Genomic DNA, 16711 nt, shown 5'->3' on the forward strand with positions numbered 1-16711 from the left:
AGGTGCATGCCTCACCCAGCCCTGGGCCCCCCCAGCTGCAGGGCAGGTGCATGCCTCACCCAGCCCTGGGCCCCCCCGGTGTGGGCAGAGAGAAACAGGCAACTGCCAGCCGCTGGAAACCTCCCTCGTTTTGCAACTCCCGACTTTCCATTCACTGGTTTGCATGTCTGACACCTCACTTGGCATGTGATTTATTGCAGCTTTTAAATAGCCCCTTCTTTCTGGATTGAACGGTCCGTATCCATTTGGAATAGGCAGACCAGCTTCTAGGTGCTTGCGCCGAGGGAGTTCCCGTGGGGGATGGTTTTGGGTTGGGGGCTTCCTGCTCCTGCAGCAGAGCCAAGGACCGTACTCAGGAACTGCCCTTGATCTGGCTGGAAACGGAAGAGATGAGGAAGTCTCCTGAGACCTGGCTGAAGGAGGCGGGTGTGCAGAGAAGCCTTTTAGTTTTGCCAACACCTTCAGGGACAGAAAAGCCTCAAAATTCTACCTGGATCACAGGCAAGGGAAGGTTCTTCCATCCAAACAGACTGGAAAGGACTTTCCTTCCCAGATGGGTGGATCTGGATTCTGTTTAGAAAATACTTCCCTGGGGGGAATTTCTCTAATGTCCTTCCCTCCCCTCCCTCTGGAAGGTCTGGCCATCTCTGTAACCAATATCCCTCTCGCTGTAGTTAAAGCCTTTTAGGGACCAATTGAATTGGAATAAAGGATGGATATAACAAAACATGCAAATTTCCTTTCCTTTTAAAGAGAACTATGTCTCATGGATATTACCTGAATAAACTCATCAGTTTGTTATTGCCGTTCTGTGATTGTAATTGGGAAGGACGCTTGCAGAAATCCCTGTGAAAATCTTCCATGCTCTGTGTGGGGAGGGCAGGTCCTACCGGTTTCCTGTGGAACATTCTGGTTCCTATTGTTACCCTGTATTTATAGACTGGGCTCCACTAAGAGCCCACCTCCTTCTGTTGCTGGATGAAAGGCTATTTCATACAATTCCCCGGTAAGGGAGGAGGATCTGGCCATAGAAGTAGCGCAGGATCAGGGGACGAGAGGGGTAGAGCAGCTGACCCTCCGCAAAGGGACACCCTTTGGCAACATCAGGGAGTTCCCTTTCCAGATCCCCCCAGTGGAGACAGGACTTGGACTCCTCTGCCTGCACCCCACTCCCAGTTCTGAGCCCCCATGGCCCACCTCCGTTGATGGTTACCCTCCACCTTCTGCTCTGGCTTACCCCTGCTTACCCGCCCCCCGGGGCCCCGTGGAAGGATGCTTACGGACAGGATGTTCTTTGACGGGTGGGTAGGTTTCTGAGAGGCTGGCATGGTGCCCGGAGGAATGCGAGTCAACCCTTGGAGTAGGTTTGGTTCTTCCTGCTGAATTCCTGCAAAGAGCAGAGGAGTTTAAATAATGCTCGGGTATCTTATACCCCATTCGTTTGGCAGCAAGGGACACCACTGTGACACAGCCCTGCACTTTAAGCCTTGGGAGAGGCACGGCGTGGCTCTCAACTTGTTTCCAAAATTCCCATCAGAGTGCCTGCTCCCTTTGGGGATTCGTCTGAAGGACAGGCAAGAGCCATCCACTCTCTCACAGCCGCAGCTGGCCTCCTCCCCCTGTCTGCCTCGGCCCCCCTCCCAGGGCTCGGGGCTCTGCTTTTGTCTTCACGCTTGGGGTAGCTGTTTAATCAGCAGGGTCTAGGGCTTTTAGAAGTGCCAGCCCCCCGCTCTCCATTCAGAGGTCACGGGCAGACGGCTGTGGAGCTCCCCCTTGCTCCGGCCACAGGAGGGGACAGACAGGACCCTGCCCTGCCTGGACTCTCAGATTAAGCAAGTGTTCCTTTTTTTTTTTTTTCAAATTGTGGTAAAAGGGACGCCTGGGTGGCTCAGTCGTTAAGCATCTGCCTTCAGCTCAGGTCATGATCCCGGGGTCCTGGGATCGAGCCCCGCTTCGGGCTCCCTGCTCTGCGGGAAGCCTGCTCCTCCCTCTCCCACTCCCCCTGCTGTGTTCCCTCTCTCACTGTGTCTCTCTCTGTCAAATAAATAAAATCTTTAAAATAAAATAAAATAAAATAGTGGTAAAATACACAACTTAACATTTACCATCTTACCCACTTTAAGGGCTCACTTCAGGGGTACTAAACATTCACACTGTTGAACGACGACCGTCCCCGTCCGCCTCCCGAATGCTTCATCCTGCAAAACCGAAACTCCGTCCCCATCGAACACGAACTCCCCGTTCCTCCTGCCCCAGCCCTGGCGGCCACCACCTGCTTTCTGTCTCTGCGGGTCTGACGATTCTGAGTGCCTCATAGCATCATATAGTGTTTGTCTTTATTGTGACTGGTTATTTCACCCAGTGTAATGTCCTCAATGCTCATCCATGTTGTAGCACGTGGTGGAATTTCCTTCCTTCTCAAGGCTGAGCAATATCCCATGGTGAGTCTCTACTACATTTGGCTCATCCACGTATCCATCAATGGTAGGCCCCTGGGCTGCTGTTTCCACCTTTGGTTATTGTGAACAAAACTGCGGGGAGCACAGGGGTGCAAATATCTCTTCGAGATTTTGCTTTCAAGATGGAGCATCCTCAACCTGGTGCCTCTGAACTCCCAGGAAGGATCTGCATCTATCAATGCATCTTGTGGGGAGGGCAAATCCAGAGTCCTCGTCAGGTTTTCGGGGGGCTAGGGTGCCAGAGGGCTCGTCTAGAATGTAACAATAGCAGCACCTGCCCCAGACCCCCAAGGACTGCACACCCGGAGCCCTCCAGCAGTGGGCACAGGGGTGCAGGAGCTGGTCCTCCACGTCTGTCCTAGCTGCGCCTTTTGCCACCTGGGTGACGCTTGGCAGCTCATTGACGTCTCAGGGATTCAGCCTTCCAATCTGTAGAATGACAACATCCTCCCAGAATGGTTCCGAAAATCAAGCTCACATAGCACAGGGGTAAGAAGAACGGTGTGACAGGCTGAATAATGGCCCCCCAAATGTCCAGGCATAGTCCCTGAAATCGGCAAATGTCACCTTAGCTGCAAAAGGGACTTGGCAGGTGTGGTCACATTCAGGATCTTGAGACAGGGAGATAATGCTGGATTTTCCGGGTGGACCCTAATCGTGGCCATAAGTGTCCTTATGAAAGGGAGTCGGAGAGGAAGTGCGAGGTGTGAGAACTCCAGGAGGTTTGGTGACAGGAGAGGAAGTGCGTGGCGGGAGGGGCAGGAAAGGGCGCGGAGCTCGCCCCCACCCCCAGGAGCCAGCCCTGCCCACGGCCTTGGCTTCAGTCCAGTGAGGCTGATTTCAGACTTCTGACCTCCGGAACTGCCAGAGCAGACCTCGCGTTGTTTTGGGTCATTGGTTTTGTGCTAATTTGTTACAGCAGCAACGGAAAGCTGATACACACGGACTCTGGAGCCAGACGGCCTGGGTTTGGTCCAGGCTACCACTGCCCAGCTGCCCTGGACTCAGACCCGGGTGCCCTTGGGCAAGTCACTAACTCAGCCTCCTCATCTTTAAGTTCGATAATCACAGGGCCCACCACATCGGGTTGTTTTGGGGATGACAGGAGTTGGGGTTTGTGGAGCGTTGAGAGCCGTGCCGGCAACCTCGTGAGGACTGTGTACTGTTTGTCACGTAATTTCCTGCGAAGCCTGGGCATGTGGCTGGCTGATGGAGCCCGGTGCCCAGAGCTGCCACGGCCTGCTGGGCGGCTCCAGGGTGCCCACGGCGCCTGCTGAGGGAGGCCGGGGTCCCCTGCTGTCCTGGTCACAGGGGCATGGGTGCCTGAAGGCGCCCCCAGCATCTGTTTCAGGGAGCACCCCACACCCCACACGTGCGCGTCTGCCTTGGAACGGAGACAAGAGTCAGGTGGGAAACTGCCTCTCAAAGGCGAGCAGGTTTCCTTTCCTTAGGGATTCTCAGAACCTTTAATAAGTGACTCTCCAGGAGGCATTCCCAAACATGGGCCCCTGGGCCCCCTTTTCATGGCTAGTGCCCGCAGAGCCCCCTCAGAGCAAGTCTGGAAGCCTGGGGCAGCCACAGCAGGTGGGCGGAGGTCGGGCCGTCTGAGAGGGAGGGGCAGGGTCCTGTTGGCCTGACCTGGGAACAATCTAGAAAAGTATACACACCGCACCCCCAGACCGTCAGAAAGGATTATGGGCAGACCCCCATCTTCAGGGCCTGGGGCCAGCCTCGGTGGAAGCTCCCAAGCCCCCACAGCTCAGCCCTCAGGCCGGAACTCCACCAGCCCTACCCCCTGCCCCTCAGCCCCCTCTCAGGCTTAGAGCCGCACACACAGGCAGCTGTGGTCTGCCTACCAGAGCATAGCTGGGGAAGGGGCGTGCAGGCCGCAGAAGCAGGCTCAGACGGGGAATTCGGGGTCCTGGATAGCCGAAGGTGGCCTACAAGATGGGGAGGACATGGCTCCATGGACCAGAGGCGGTATGGAGCATGGCCCTCTATTTGGGGGACCCGGATTGGGAGCCCCAGGGGTCTGGGTCCAGGGCAGTGTGAGGAGTGGGCACCGATCGTGAGGAAGGCCACGTCCTCCCCCAGGAGCCCAGGCCTCTGGCCGCATGGGGCCAGCGGGCAGGGTGGGCTGCCGACTAATGTGGCCTTCCCTGCCTGCAGCGTGACGTTCCTTTCCAGGGTGGCTTGCCAGAAGGGCTACGGGCCGGCCATGACATTGGCCTTGGGGGGTGGCCTTTGGAGGGAGCCCAGCGGGGCTTTGTTCACAGCCTCCTGGGCCTCAAGGCTCTCTCGGTGGAAGAGTGGAAGACAACAGGGAGGGAAGGGCTCGGGAGACCCATGTCCCTCTAAGAACGACCACGAAACATCCCCATTGGACTCAGCGAGTAGCTTCCCCGGGACAGTTCTTCAGAAAAAATACTTTATTGGGTTTTCAGGATTACAAAAGCAGTATGAGCTTGTTTTCACACAAACGTGTTCTCGCTGTTACAGGGAAATAGCCAGTAGCTTCCCTGGTTCTCAGCCCGCGTCCCTGGCGCGCCGGCACCCACGGCGGGGACCAGACGGCCGAGGGCTCGCGCCGCCTTCCTGGGCACGTCCATGTGCGCGGACAGGCACGGGGAGGTTTGGCTTCTACGCACTGCTGTTTGCTGTTTAAAAAAAAAAAGAGGAATCACACTGTACCCACTACGCGGCAGTTCTCACTTTTTATGTAATAACATATCAGGAATATTTCCGAAGTCGGTACCCGTAGGTCCACTTCATCTTTAAAACCAGCTGCCGGGAGGGAGTTCCACACGGCGGCTCGGAGACTTAGCCGTTTCCCTCTGATGCGTGTGCAGGTTGTTTCCACGCGGGCTTCCTTCTTCTTCTTCTTTTTAATTACTAGCAGTTGTTATTAGCAATTCTCTCTAAATACTCTGGTTTCTTTATCTTGTGCATACATTGTAAAAGATGATTTTGCCTGAGGACAATTACAGAAATGGCGAACAATTGAAATGTTTTCCTTTACAGTCACAATGACGTCGTCCTAAGACCTTAACCTGTCCTGTTCTCAGAGGATCTGCCCCACTGGCGCGGTCACCGGGGTGGCCCGCGCTTCCTGAGCCGATGAGCGCCACCCTGGTGCTGCCCGCCCCGAGGCCCCCTGTCCTCCCTGCGGGAGCCCGGCGACCAGGCTCAGACAAGCAGGTGCAGGCCTCTGGGGCAGCGGCTCAGGCGGGGGCCAACTCTCTTAATAGATGAGAGTGTGGACTCTGGATTCGAATCCTGCCTCCATCACTCACCCGCTGTGCAGTCTTGGGGGGCTGTGTAAACGGGGGGTTGCTGTGAGGCCTAGGATGGACCGAGCACCCCCTTCCACCGAGCAGGACAGCTCCCCTGAGCGGAGGGTTCGGTAGTTCCCGAGCTGACAGGCATGTCGGTCTGTTGGGGAAAAACTCTCCCACCCACCACGAACACCTGGTCCTGAGCTGGTTCCTCAGCTCCCCCAGCTGCTGAAAGATCCAGAATCTTCTTTGTTTTGAGCAAACATGCCCCCTGAGCCAGGGTGAAAGACCCCTGCCCAGTAGCACGCAGGCCCAGTGAGGGCAGCGCCCCTCCGCATGTGCTCGGCAGGAGGGGTTCCTGCGTCGAAAGCAAGTGGAAACTATCAGAAACTCCCTGGACGGAAAACAGTCCTTCTCACCCCAGACGCAGCGGGTGCTCAGGAACCTCCTCACCCCCTGACCTGCCAGAGGCACCGGCTGCCCTGGCTTGCATGGGCAAACCCTGGGGGCCGCCCATCAAGACCCCTCACAGAGCTTGGGACGGGACACGGCACTCAGGATTGTCTGCCCGGCTGTGGAGCCTGGATCTGCTCCTTATTAACTGTGCGGCTTGAACAAGTTACTTAATCTCTCGCAGCCTCAGTTTCCCCATCTTATAATGGGAATGATGACGCCCATCCCGAGCCCTGCTCAGGGCTAAATGGGGTAATGCCTGAGCGCAGGGAGGCTGCAGTATGTGGTTCTTTTGTAGTGGGTGATGGAGATGGCCAGCACCCCGCTGCTCCCTCCCCACGTCCCCCGAAGTTGGGGCTAGTGCTCCAGACCTTCCCCGGCTGCTACTTGAGGATTGGCGCTGCGGCGGCATGGGGCTGGGGGAATCCCGGGGAGGGCACCTGACTCTGCCTGTGGAAGGAGAGACTTGATCTGGGTCCTCAGGGGTGAGAGGAGCTCCCTGGGGAGGACGTTGACACGAGGGAACTGTTGGTACAGAACTCAGAGGGACATGAGTTCTGGGACCGTGAGTGACTCGGGTTGGCTGGAACGAGATGCCAGGGTGGCAGTTGGGCCACGTGGTGAAAGCCCCTTTGCCAAGTACAACTGGGAGGTTGGATTGGATTCTGACCACTCCGGGGGGGCCACCGAAAGGCTCTCTCGGAAGGAAAGTGGCTCGGTCTGGTTTGCATTTCCCATCATTTGCTCTAACAGCAGTGAAGATGGACAAACCCAGGCCGTGGCCACTCCAACCCAAGGATGGGCCCCCTTGCTCTTGCTTCAAGCAGAATTGGACACAAACTCCCACCCCACACAAGGACGTACCTGGTGTCTCTCCGAAGGTCTCTGGGGACCCTTGGGGACTTCCGTGTCTCTCTTGGCAGCTCCTCTGGTACCAGACTGCTGCCCCTGCTGAATTCTGCAGCCTGTCCTGCTCCTGGGGACCCCTGTGGGCCCTGGCCACCTCCCAAGCCCTTCCCCCACGATCAAGGCCTTGTCTGTGGCTCAGGAGCAAGGCCAGGGGCTGGTGTTGCTGGGGGCACAACCAACAGCATGGCCTTGAACTCATCATGAGTGGGCTCTGTCCTCCCTCCTGGCCCCAGGTGCTCTTCGGCTACCACTGACCCTCTCCTCCTGACCCCCCAGCCTCCAGCTCTCCTGTTCATTTCTGGGGCAGGTAACGGAAGCCCAGTGTAGGTCTGCTCCGAACCACCCCAGCTGTGCCCAAAAGGAATTCTCTTCATTAGCAAACATGCTGGGGGTGCTCCTAACAAAGATGGTCTCTTCCCGATGGGGGCTCCGCCATCAGATCCAGGCACTGGAGGGGCTGAGTGCGATCAGGGAAGGTGACGGGAGCGTGTCTTGTGGAAATGAAAGCACCTGTCTTAGCACCACAAAGGGAGACCAGTCTGGACTGCTAATCACCACGTGGGGCTCCCAGAGTGCCGCAGACCCCAGCCTATTGTAATTGTGTACTGATTCTGTGCTCAGGGAAGACTCTTCTTAAAGAAGTGGCCTTGAACTTTCTTTATGAGAAACAAAGTAGAACTCAAACTGGCTGGTCCCTAACCTGGAGGGTTCTGCCTGGCAGGTTGGCAGGTGATAGGGGAGGGCCCTGGGAGACCGGTTTCGACTCCGTGGGCTTTAGTTTCTTCCTCTGCTCTGTGGGCATGCTATTGCTTCCTTACAGGGGATTGCGAGGTTGCGGTAAGACGGCATGTGCAGAATCACCTGTCTCAGCCTGCATTTGGGCTTCTGGGTAACGTGAACACACAGGAGCATTACTGTGGGCTGCATCCTGTGCCCCAAATCCATATGTTGAAGCCCTAACCCACATCACTGTATTTGGAGATGGGGTCTTCGGGAGGTGATTAAGGTTAAATGAAGTCTTAAGAGTGGCCCAAGCGGATAGGACTGCCTTAGAAGAAGAGCAAGCGAGAGCAGTGTCCTCTCAGCCTCTGCCATGTGTGGGGGAGGGGGCGCTGGCCGGAGCCTGGCCGTGCGGCTGCTCTGGTCTGGGACCCCGGCCTCCGGGGCTGACTAACAGACACGGACTCGACCCATGGGCAGTCCGTCTTCAGGGAGTGGTGACGAAGTGTCCGTGGCCCTGGTGGGTGTGGGCTGGTGGCCTCCCCGCCCCTGGATGCAGCTCCCCCCATGGCTTCTGGGCCCCCATCTGCTGCTGTCCTGGCTTATTTCCCACATTGGCCTTCTTTCTTTCTTCTCTCAAACTCTCCCAGCCCCACCGTGCCGGGGGCCTCTGCACCAGCTGTCGCTGTCTGGGACGCGTGTCCTTGCAGGCTCACCTTTCCCAGGTGTGCTCCTCAGGGAGCTGCCTGGGCGGCCTGCCTGGCACAGCGCTCCTGCCCCCGAGCTGCTCTCGTCACCTCTGCCCTGTCCTAGTCTCCTCCGACCAGGCATGGCACCCTGAAGTTCAACGTTTACCTGTTTATTATCTATTTTTTCTCCACTAGAATGTGAACTCCCTAAGGAAAGAGGACTTGTCTCCTCGTTCCCGCTCTATCCCTAGAGCTTAGCATGGAGGCTGTCACATAATAGGGACTCAACCCACATTGAATGAACAATCGAGCGAATGAATGAATGAATGAACGAACCAACGACTGATCTGGGTAAAGTTTCATGCCCGAGCATCAGCATTTCTTGACCTAGACCCAAAGCACCTTGATGTCCAGCACGAGGCCTTATGCCTCATTGTGACTCGAGGCCAGCTGGTCCTGCCGATGGATTTCCAGCAGACATGTTGTCAGAGGCGTATGGGGCCGCCACGGAGAGCTAGGCTGGAGGGGCTGGTGAGCGGTTGGCCTCCCAATGCTTTTCTCTACCCTTTTGACTGGAACAGCTCTGAATTTATCTGTTCCCCATATGGGGCTTCTGTGAAAAGTCTCATTAGAAGAAATGGTTCCACAGCTAGGAGAAAACAGAAAATCACAAACAGACACCCCCCACGTTCCAGATGAAGAATCTGAGGACCAGAGAGGGAAAGGGACTTGCCCACACGTGGACAGTCAGTGGCAAAATGCTCATCCCCAGCGGTGTCATGGCCAGGGATCAAAGCATTCTTGTTTTGTGCGTGAAGCATACTTGCTTTCTCAAACGCCATCACTGACTTTCATTCTCCGAGAACTGGGGACAGGAAAGGGTTTATGGTCACCACTGGTCCCCGGCAGTCCCAAACCAACTTCAGGCTCAGAGGTCCCCGTGGCTCTCATGCACGCCACGGGAGCCCGCGGGTAGACTCTGCTGGGCCGGGAGCCCCCGTGGGGCACAGGGCACAACACTTTCCAATGGGGAGGGTTTCTTGGAAAGACACAGGGTTGGCTGGTGCACCCCCGGCCTGCTGAGAGTCTCGGTGGCAGTGGAATCGTAGACTTCCTCGACAGCCCACGTACTTGCTGGCCTCGTCCAGAGGTACATTTTGTATACCTCTGCTTTTCCCCCTTCCTCCGTTTCTTCAGCGGGCTCCATGGCACCTTCACTACCTGGAAATTTTATGTTAACCATCACTACAAACCCAGACAGGCATTTCCTCCCTGGCAATCAGCGCTGTCCTTGGGGAAACCTAATTAGGTATTACAGGACCTGTGATGTTGTTTCCATGGAAACCCCCAGAGGCATGGTGTACGTGCATAATATATGCCCCAGGGTTTAAAAAATATATATTTTATATATAATTACTGGATTTTAAGAAAATCTTTAATTTTTTTCTTTCACTTTTTTTCTGCATATATTTTTTTAAATGATGAAAATTTTCCCTGGAGTTTTTCTCTCACAGAGAGAGAACAGTAGAGAACACAAGAGGCCTTTTCCACTTCCTCTCCTTTAATTTAAAAAAAATTCATAGTTGCATGAGAATTGAAGTTTTTCAGGTTAGTCAGAAAATGTCTAAGCAGGATCGCCCCTAACAGCTGAGAACATTCTGATAAAAGATGTTGCTTATATAAAGAACCCGGAAGACCTCAGGCTTTCAAAATAGAACAGGGAAGCTGGCGAATCCAATGAATCAACTCCAAACTTATTTTGCCTAAAAGGGAAAAAAAAAAAAAGGCTGGTTTCCTGTGTGCCTCCAAGAGAAAGGTAGGCGCTCTGCTCTCGGGGTGACTGGGGAGGCTCCAGGGTGGGCCCCTACCCACCTGTCCCAGCCTCGCCCCCTGCGTGGGCTCGAGGTGCCGTGCGTGCGTGCACCTGTCCTGAGGGGACCAGAGGGCCCCTGGGTGCTCGTTCTGGGAGCGGCGCAGGCTGGTCTGACTGAGGCCAGGCCCGGGCGGAAGGACCCGCGCTCCGCACCATGCGCCTCAGCTCCAATGCGAGGGTTTCTGGAGAATTCATAAATAAGGGAAATTGGGGCTTTTTTTATACCTCTAATTGGCTGTTCAACGAAAGAATGCTCACACTGACCTCTTTGCTTGTTGCCAGCTAAATCAATTTACCCCCCGAATTTGCCAGCAAGACTCACGGCTCCCAAACTCCCTGCAGTTTGCCCCCTCCACACCCGACAAATTCTGTTTAGCCTTTGTTCTGAGTCTGTCCACCGGCTGACCTCCTCACATGTGAGGAGCACTTAGCGTGCAAAATAAGCAAACTGCTTGCAAACTCGCTTTTTAAAGGCATCGAGTTATTCTCAGATCTATGAAATGAGGTGTCCCCAGGCTGGGGAAGCTGGCGTGCCCTTGTCCTGGTCCCTCCCCAGATGGTCGCGCAGTTACGGAGCCAGACTGACCGGCCGGACTGGGGAGCCGCGCAGGAGCGGCAGGAGAATGTGGGGCGCGGCAGGCAAAGGACCCGGCTCTCCTGACACGCGGGTTCCATAGTGCGTGAGCGAGGTTTGTTATGTGTTACTTTTGTTGCATAAGAAGGCACGCCCCAAATTAATGTCTTGAAACAAGCCTCGTTCCCTCATGATTGTGTGGCCTGGTGCTCCCTGGGGCCACGCAGCTGGTGCTGCCTGCAGGCGGGGTGACAGGGAAGACGGGTGTCCAGCGCAGGCCCCGCTGCGCGGACCCTTCCCGACCCCTGCTACGCCCCACTGGCCAAAGCAAGGCACATGGCCGAGTTCAGAGTCCAGGGGCTGAGAGACGGACGGCACCTCACGCTGGGAGGAGAGGCAAAGCGCCGTGTGAAGAAGTGAGCAAACGGGGTGGGGGGTCACTTGCACAAGCGGCCACACACGTGTGTGGGACAGGCCTCCCAGGGCCTGCCTCGCCCCAGAAGCTTCCCGGACGCGCCCTCACCCTGCCTCTCATGCTAGCGCTACCGGAGGTCACAGGCTGATTCCTGGATATGGGTCGGATTCGTATTTATGTCCCCGCCGTGTCCTCACCTGCTTGGTTCCTTCTTATCGAGGAGTAATTGACAAATACAACTGGATACATTCCAAGTCTGCACTGTGGAATGACCGCCACAGTCCGGCTCGTGGGCACATCCGTCCCCTGCATCGTTGCTTCCCCTGCGGGGGCGAGCACGGAAGAGTTACTTCCTTAGCAAACCTCCAGGGCTGCACATGGGCCCCGAGTTTTTGACTTGATGATGCTGTGACGGTGATGTGCACTCGGTCTATGGGTCCTTTCCTGGGCTGGGGACGCGTGACACGGTCCTCCCCCATGGTGCGGGCAGCGGCTGGGGGCCAGCCGGACAGCCGACAGGCACTCTGTCCCCGCACAGCCATCGGCTTGTCACTTCCAGCGCGGCATTCAGACGTGACGCGAGGCACAGTGCTGTGAGCTTGGTTGGGGTCGGCCAGGCTAAGCGGCCATGGTCGGTGGTCAGGGACCCCACTGGAAGTCGAGGAGCATCGGTAGTCGGTTCGTAACAACTGTTCTGTTGAACGGAGTTGAGCTGAGTTGACTTGGTTCTCCCTTCTCTCTAATTACAAGCTCCGTGAAGGGAAGTGTGGGATCGTTCTGTCACATTAAATCTCCCTCCTGAAGCTCTCAGGGTGATGCTCACAGGCTGAGAATCCTCCAGGTTCTCAGAACTGCCAGCCGAGTGGCAGAAGGACCAGGTGTGGAGTCAGCTCAGGTCAGGGCCCTGTCCGAGGCAGGAGAGGCCCGGGCCCGTGGGCCTGCCACTGGGCCCTGCTCCTTCAGGCTGGCCAGACCCAAATGGCTGAGATCACTCTTGTAGGCTTAGGAGGCGGAAATTCCCAGCAATGGGGACAATGGGATGTGCCTTCCCCACGTGGGCAAGCCAGCGTTTGAGGGGTCGCGGTAGGCGGAAACTCACTGGTCAGCCCAGGCCTCCGAGGCGTCTGCTCCGTGACTGCCCAGAGCTGAGCTCTTGAGGGCTCCCTGGTGCCCCGTGCCCCAGGCCAGGCCCCCACATCCCGTTGGCGTGCTTACACCATCCTCAAACGGGCTGCTCCAGAGCCGGGGCTGCATGGCTGGGACCACACCGCAGGGGAGGACGGTCCTTGGCTGGACTTGCTTCCCCCTTCCCCTCACCCCTCTGGCCCAGCGCTGCTTGAGGTCCCGGTTCCAGAGCAGCTCCAGAACTTTCTAAGGCTTTGTTTATTTATCCCAGATTGGACCACCCCCTGGGAACCCTGCCCGTGGCTAAGGTGAACCGTTAGGTACTTCGTTGGTCACAGGCTTAGGAATGAGTTTCCCACAGGAATCCCCATTCCTGGGTGGTTGGCAAGGGGCTCTGGCCATCTGTCCTCTTTTTCACATGACACAGTCATCCAGCTGCACAGCCCTCTAGCCGCCAAAGTGCCGGAGGCTGCCCACCGCGCGCCAGCTACCCTCCCAGGCGCTGGAGAGAGGAGACGCGCCGGGGTCGGTCCTGGCGCTGGAGAGCTCGTGCGCCAACACACAGAAGTGGGAGGCGCCAAGCCAGAGGGTCCTCAGAGGAGACGGCAACTTGGGGACCGTCTGACCTGCCCCTCACTCCTCAGAGGAGGAGACAGCCCAAGAGGGCGCTCAGCCGGGGGGCTCCCACAGTCAGCAGCCGTGCCGTTCACTAAACACGCGCTCACCAGCACCGGCTCCGCGTGCGGGCCGGGCCGGGTACCGGAGGCTCCCAGGCCGCAGGGAGGACACGGCCCCTGTCGCTCAGGAGGCCGGCTCTGCTGGAGGCTCCCAGGCCGGAGACACTTTAGAGTCCGCTGGGGAGCTTGAAGAAACATCCCAGTGCTGGCGCCTCAGCCACAGGGATTGCGATCGGCTTGGTCTGCGTGGGCCCAGGTACGGGTACTTTCAACAAACTCTCTGAGTGGTTCTAGTATTCCGGGGGACGGACAGACAGACAAGAAGCAAAGTACGCACCGGGATCTGCAGCGTGTGAGGGACGCGCAGGAAGCAGGAAGCTGAGCGAGGACGTGGTGGGTGGGGGGCCGCCCAAGGCGAGAGCCGCGGGGCTGCCCTGTGGCTCCGGTGGGCATTAGGGGGTCCTCACGTGGGACAGCCGTGGAGTGTCCTGGGACACAAGGGCCTGCCCTGGAGCCCCAGCCCCCCCACGCCCCACGGACACCCCATGAGTGCCCCCAGGCCACTGTTAGAGTGGTTGGTAAAGCACACTTCCGCGTACTATCCGTATTTCTGGACCCCAACGCTAATCCCGTGAGATGGGCAGGCTCAAGATGAAGAGTTCGCTGGCAGAGAGGTGGAAACTGGCTCAGAGCAGCGTGTGACCCGCCAAAGGGCACACAGCTAATAACTGGATGTGGTGACGCCCGTGGGGCTCACCCACCTCTGCTCACGGCCCCACCCCCTCCTCCCACACCAGGACACCCGGGGACCAGCACCCTCCTGCCGTCTCCTGTAACATGGAGAGCACACAGTCTCCCTCCCCGCGGGGGACTCAGAGAGGTCTGTGCCTCGGCATCGTCGCTTGGGTTCCTGCCCACAGCGAACCCGGTTACTATAGTAACCCGATGCATTCTTTATTATAGGGTGCACGGTTTTCGTTTCCTATTTGAAGAGTCTGGCCAGCAGTCACGTTGCCATGGCTTGGCCTGTCGGTGGCAGTTAGGAGCAGAGGGGACCCACCGAGCAGCCATTTAGGGCTTTTCTGTGTCTGCAGATGGTGGAAGGCTGTGTCTGGACCACCCCCCGCCCCTGGCTCAGCTGCACTGGGGACGGCGGGAGGGGAGTCCTGGCTGGGTACCTTCTCCTGGCTAGGGATCACACCTTCCTCACGAGAGCCACTGCGCCCCATTGGACCCACACTGCCTCCTAGTTCCCCTTGTGGAACAGCTCAGAGCTGCTTTGTTCAGCCTCCACTCCTCAGGTGGGACCTCCTTGAGGACGAGGCCTGGCCCCCTGTGGGCCCCAGCAGCGGCCAGGGCCGGCCACACAGCAGGTGCTCACCCTCATGGTGTGGCCGCAGGGGTCTCAGAGGCAAGGAGGGCGAGTGCCGCCAGGCGGCCCTGAGCCCGGCCACCCGTGGTGCTAACAGTAATCACAGCGAGGGCTTCCTGGCAGCCAGGCGGGCTTCTGACCCCGGTGCACACAGACCCGGAGCAGCCTCACGGAGCCGGCCGGCCGCGGGGGTAGCCCGAGGCACACAGAGGTTCGCTAATGTACCCCGATCACAGAGCTCGTTCGCCTCGGGGTCGGGATCCTGACCCAGGGCCCCCACCGAGGACACTGCTGCCTTGTGTGGGGCCAAAGTGCCGCCGGGGCACACGGACCCCTTCTCCGCAGGGGGAGAGAAGCTGCGCAGCCCCCGGGGCCGCTCGGGTAGGAAGCACCGCTGTTCAGCTCCACACCCCCCGCCAGGGCCCCGCAGGGGCAGGGCCGGTTTTAGCAGGACCGGCGGCTCCTCCTCCTGCTCGTGGGACAGCCAGCTCGGGGGCGCCTTCAGGCGGGAAGGGGGCCCGGGAAGCAGTCTGGAGAGGCCAGCAGGGCCCCGAGCGCACAGGCCAGGCCTCCCCAGGGGGCCCCGAGGTGAGCCCCGGCCACTGTAACGCGCTCTCTGCTCCCGCCAGCTCTTCGTGATCGACAACGGCGCGGACGACTGGCGGATCGCCATGACGTACGAGCGCATCCTGCACATCAGCCTGGAGATGCTGGTGTGCGCCATCCACCCCATCCCCGGCGAGTACAAGTTCTTCTGGACGGCGCGCCTGGCCTTCTCCTACACGCCGTCGCGGGCGGAGGCCGACGTGGACATCATCCTGTCCATCCCCATGTTCCTGCGCCTGTACCTGATCGCGCGCGTCATGCTGCTGCACAGCAAGCTCTTCACCGACGCCTCGTCCCGCAGCATCGGCGCGCTCAACAAGATCAACTTCAACACGCGCTTCGTCATGAAGACCCTCATGACCATCTGCCCGGGCACCGTGCTGCTGGTGTTCAGCATCTCGCTGTGGATCATCGCCGCCTGGACCGTCCGCGTCTGCGAAAGGTAGGCCTGCGTGGGCGCGGGCGCTCCCGGCGGCTGGGGGGCGGGGCGGGGCGCACGTGCGCGGAGGCTGGAGGCCCGGCAGGTGCGCCTGGGGGAGGAGCCGGGGGGCCCCGCGGGCCCGGTAAGCTAGGAGCCGCGTGCACGGCGCCTTCCGTTTCCTGTGTAAGCCGCTGTGCGCACGCGTTCTGTGCCTTCCTCCCTCGCCCTTTCTCACGCACAGCACTTTGCAGTTCTGTATTAGCGCTTCCTCTGGGACGTTAACGACGCTCACTAGCATTTTCAAGGTTTTGGGAAGTCCTGCAGTAAGGAAACTGGTTTAATTTTGTTCAGTCCAGATATTCTCAAAAGTATTCACCCCAAAACCCTTTTCATTGTACACTATTGCTGCCTCGCCACCCACCGTGTGGCCCACACACCAGCAGCACCGGCATCGCTGGGAGCTTGTTAGAACGTGGAACCTCAGGCGTCATCCCAGAGCTCCTAAGTGGAATTTGCATGTTAACAGGTTCACCTGATGATTTGCATGCACCTAAAGTTTTGAGAAGCGCGGTATGGCAGGAGCAGACTTTGGGAAACACAATTTCAGGAGCTGGTGCTGGGCAAGCGGGAGGATGTGGCCTCATAGAGAGCCCCCTGTAACGCAGAGCGCCGGCCCCTCTGACGTGCCCTCCCTGAGGCTCAAGGTCTGGACAGGCCACCTTCCTCCACCTTCACCCCCAAACTGCCCTTGAGGACTCCTGTCCCTTTCCAGCTAGCCCTGGATATTCATTTTAATCTGATTTCCCATGTGGAGTCTGAACACGTCTGTTAGAAAGCTGGATTCTCTCCCTAAGCTGCTGTGAGGCCTCTGGCAAGTCACTTAACCTCTCTGGGCCTCAGTGTCCTTGTTTTAAAATGAGGATCTCTTGAGAAGGAAGGAAGAGAAGTTCACTTGAGATGTGGGGAGGCCCGGGCAAGCACCCTGGGCAGTTGGCACGGACCTGGCAGTCCCTCTCAATTTGCTGATAGCTGTGTCGCCAATCTTCCAGGCACCGCTGTCCCAGCAGAGACAAAGCCAGAGACACAAGGGGGAGGAGAGTTAGCTAAAAACGTCTCACGTGGGCACGTCGAGCCAGACCTCCC

At 58.0% G+C, this 16711-nt stretch overlaps 1 protein-coding gene across 1 annotated transcript in view; it reads left to right on the forward strand.

Moving 5' to 3' along the window:
- The window catches only part of KCNN3 (potassium calcium-activated channel subfamily N member 3), a 143055-nt gene that overhangs the window by 63753 nt on the left and 62591 nt on the right, over positions 1 to 16711 (forward strand). Inside the window, exon 3 of the mRNA XM_032398687.1 lies at positions 15171 to 15589. Coding sequence (XP_032254578.1) covers positions 15171 to 15589 — 419 coding nt within the window. The remainder of the gene's footprint in view (positions 1 to 15170; positions 15590 to 16711) is intronic.

This window comes from Phoca vitulina, unplaced genomic scaffold (genome assembly GCF_004348235.1).
Source record: "Phoca vitulina isolate PV1807 unplaced genomic scaffold, GSC_HSeal_1.0 scaffold118, whole genome shotgun sequence".
Classification (NCBI taxonomy): Eukaryota; Metazoa; Chordata; class Mammalia; order Carnivora; family Phocidae; genus Phoca; species Phoca vitulina.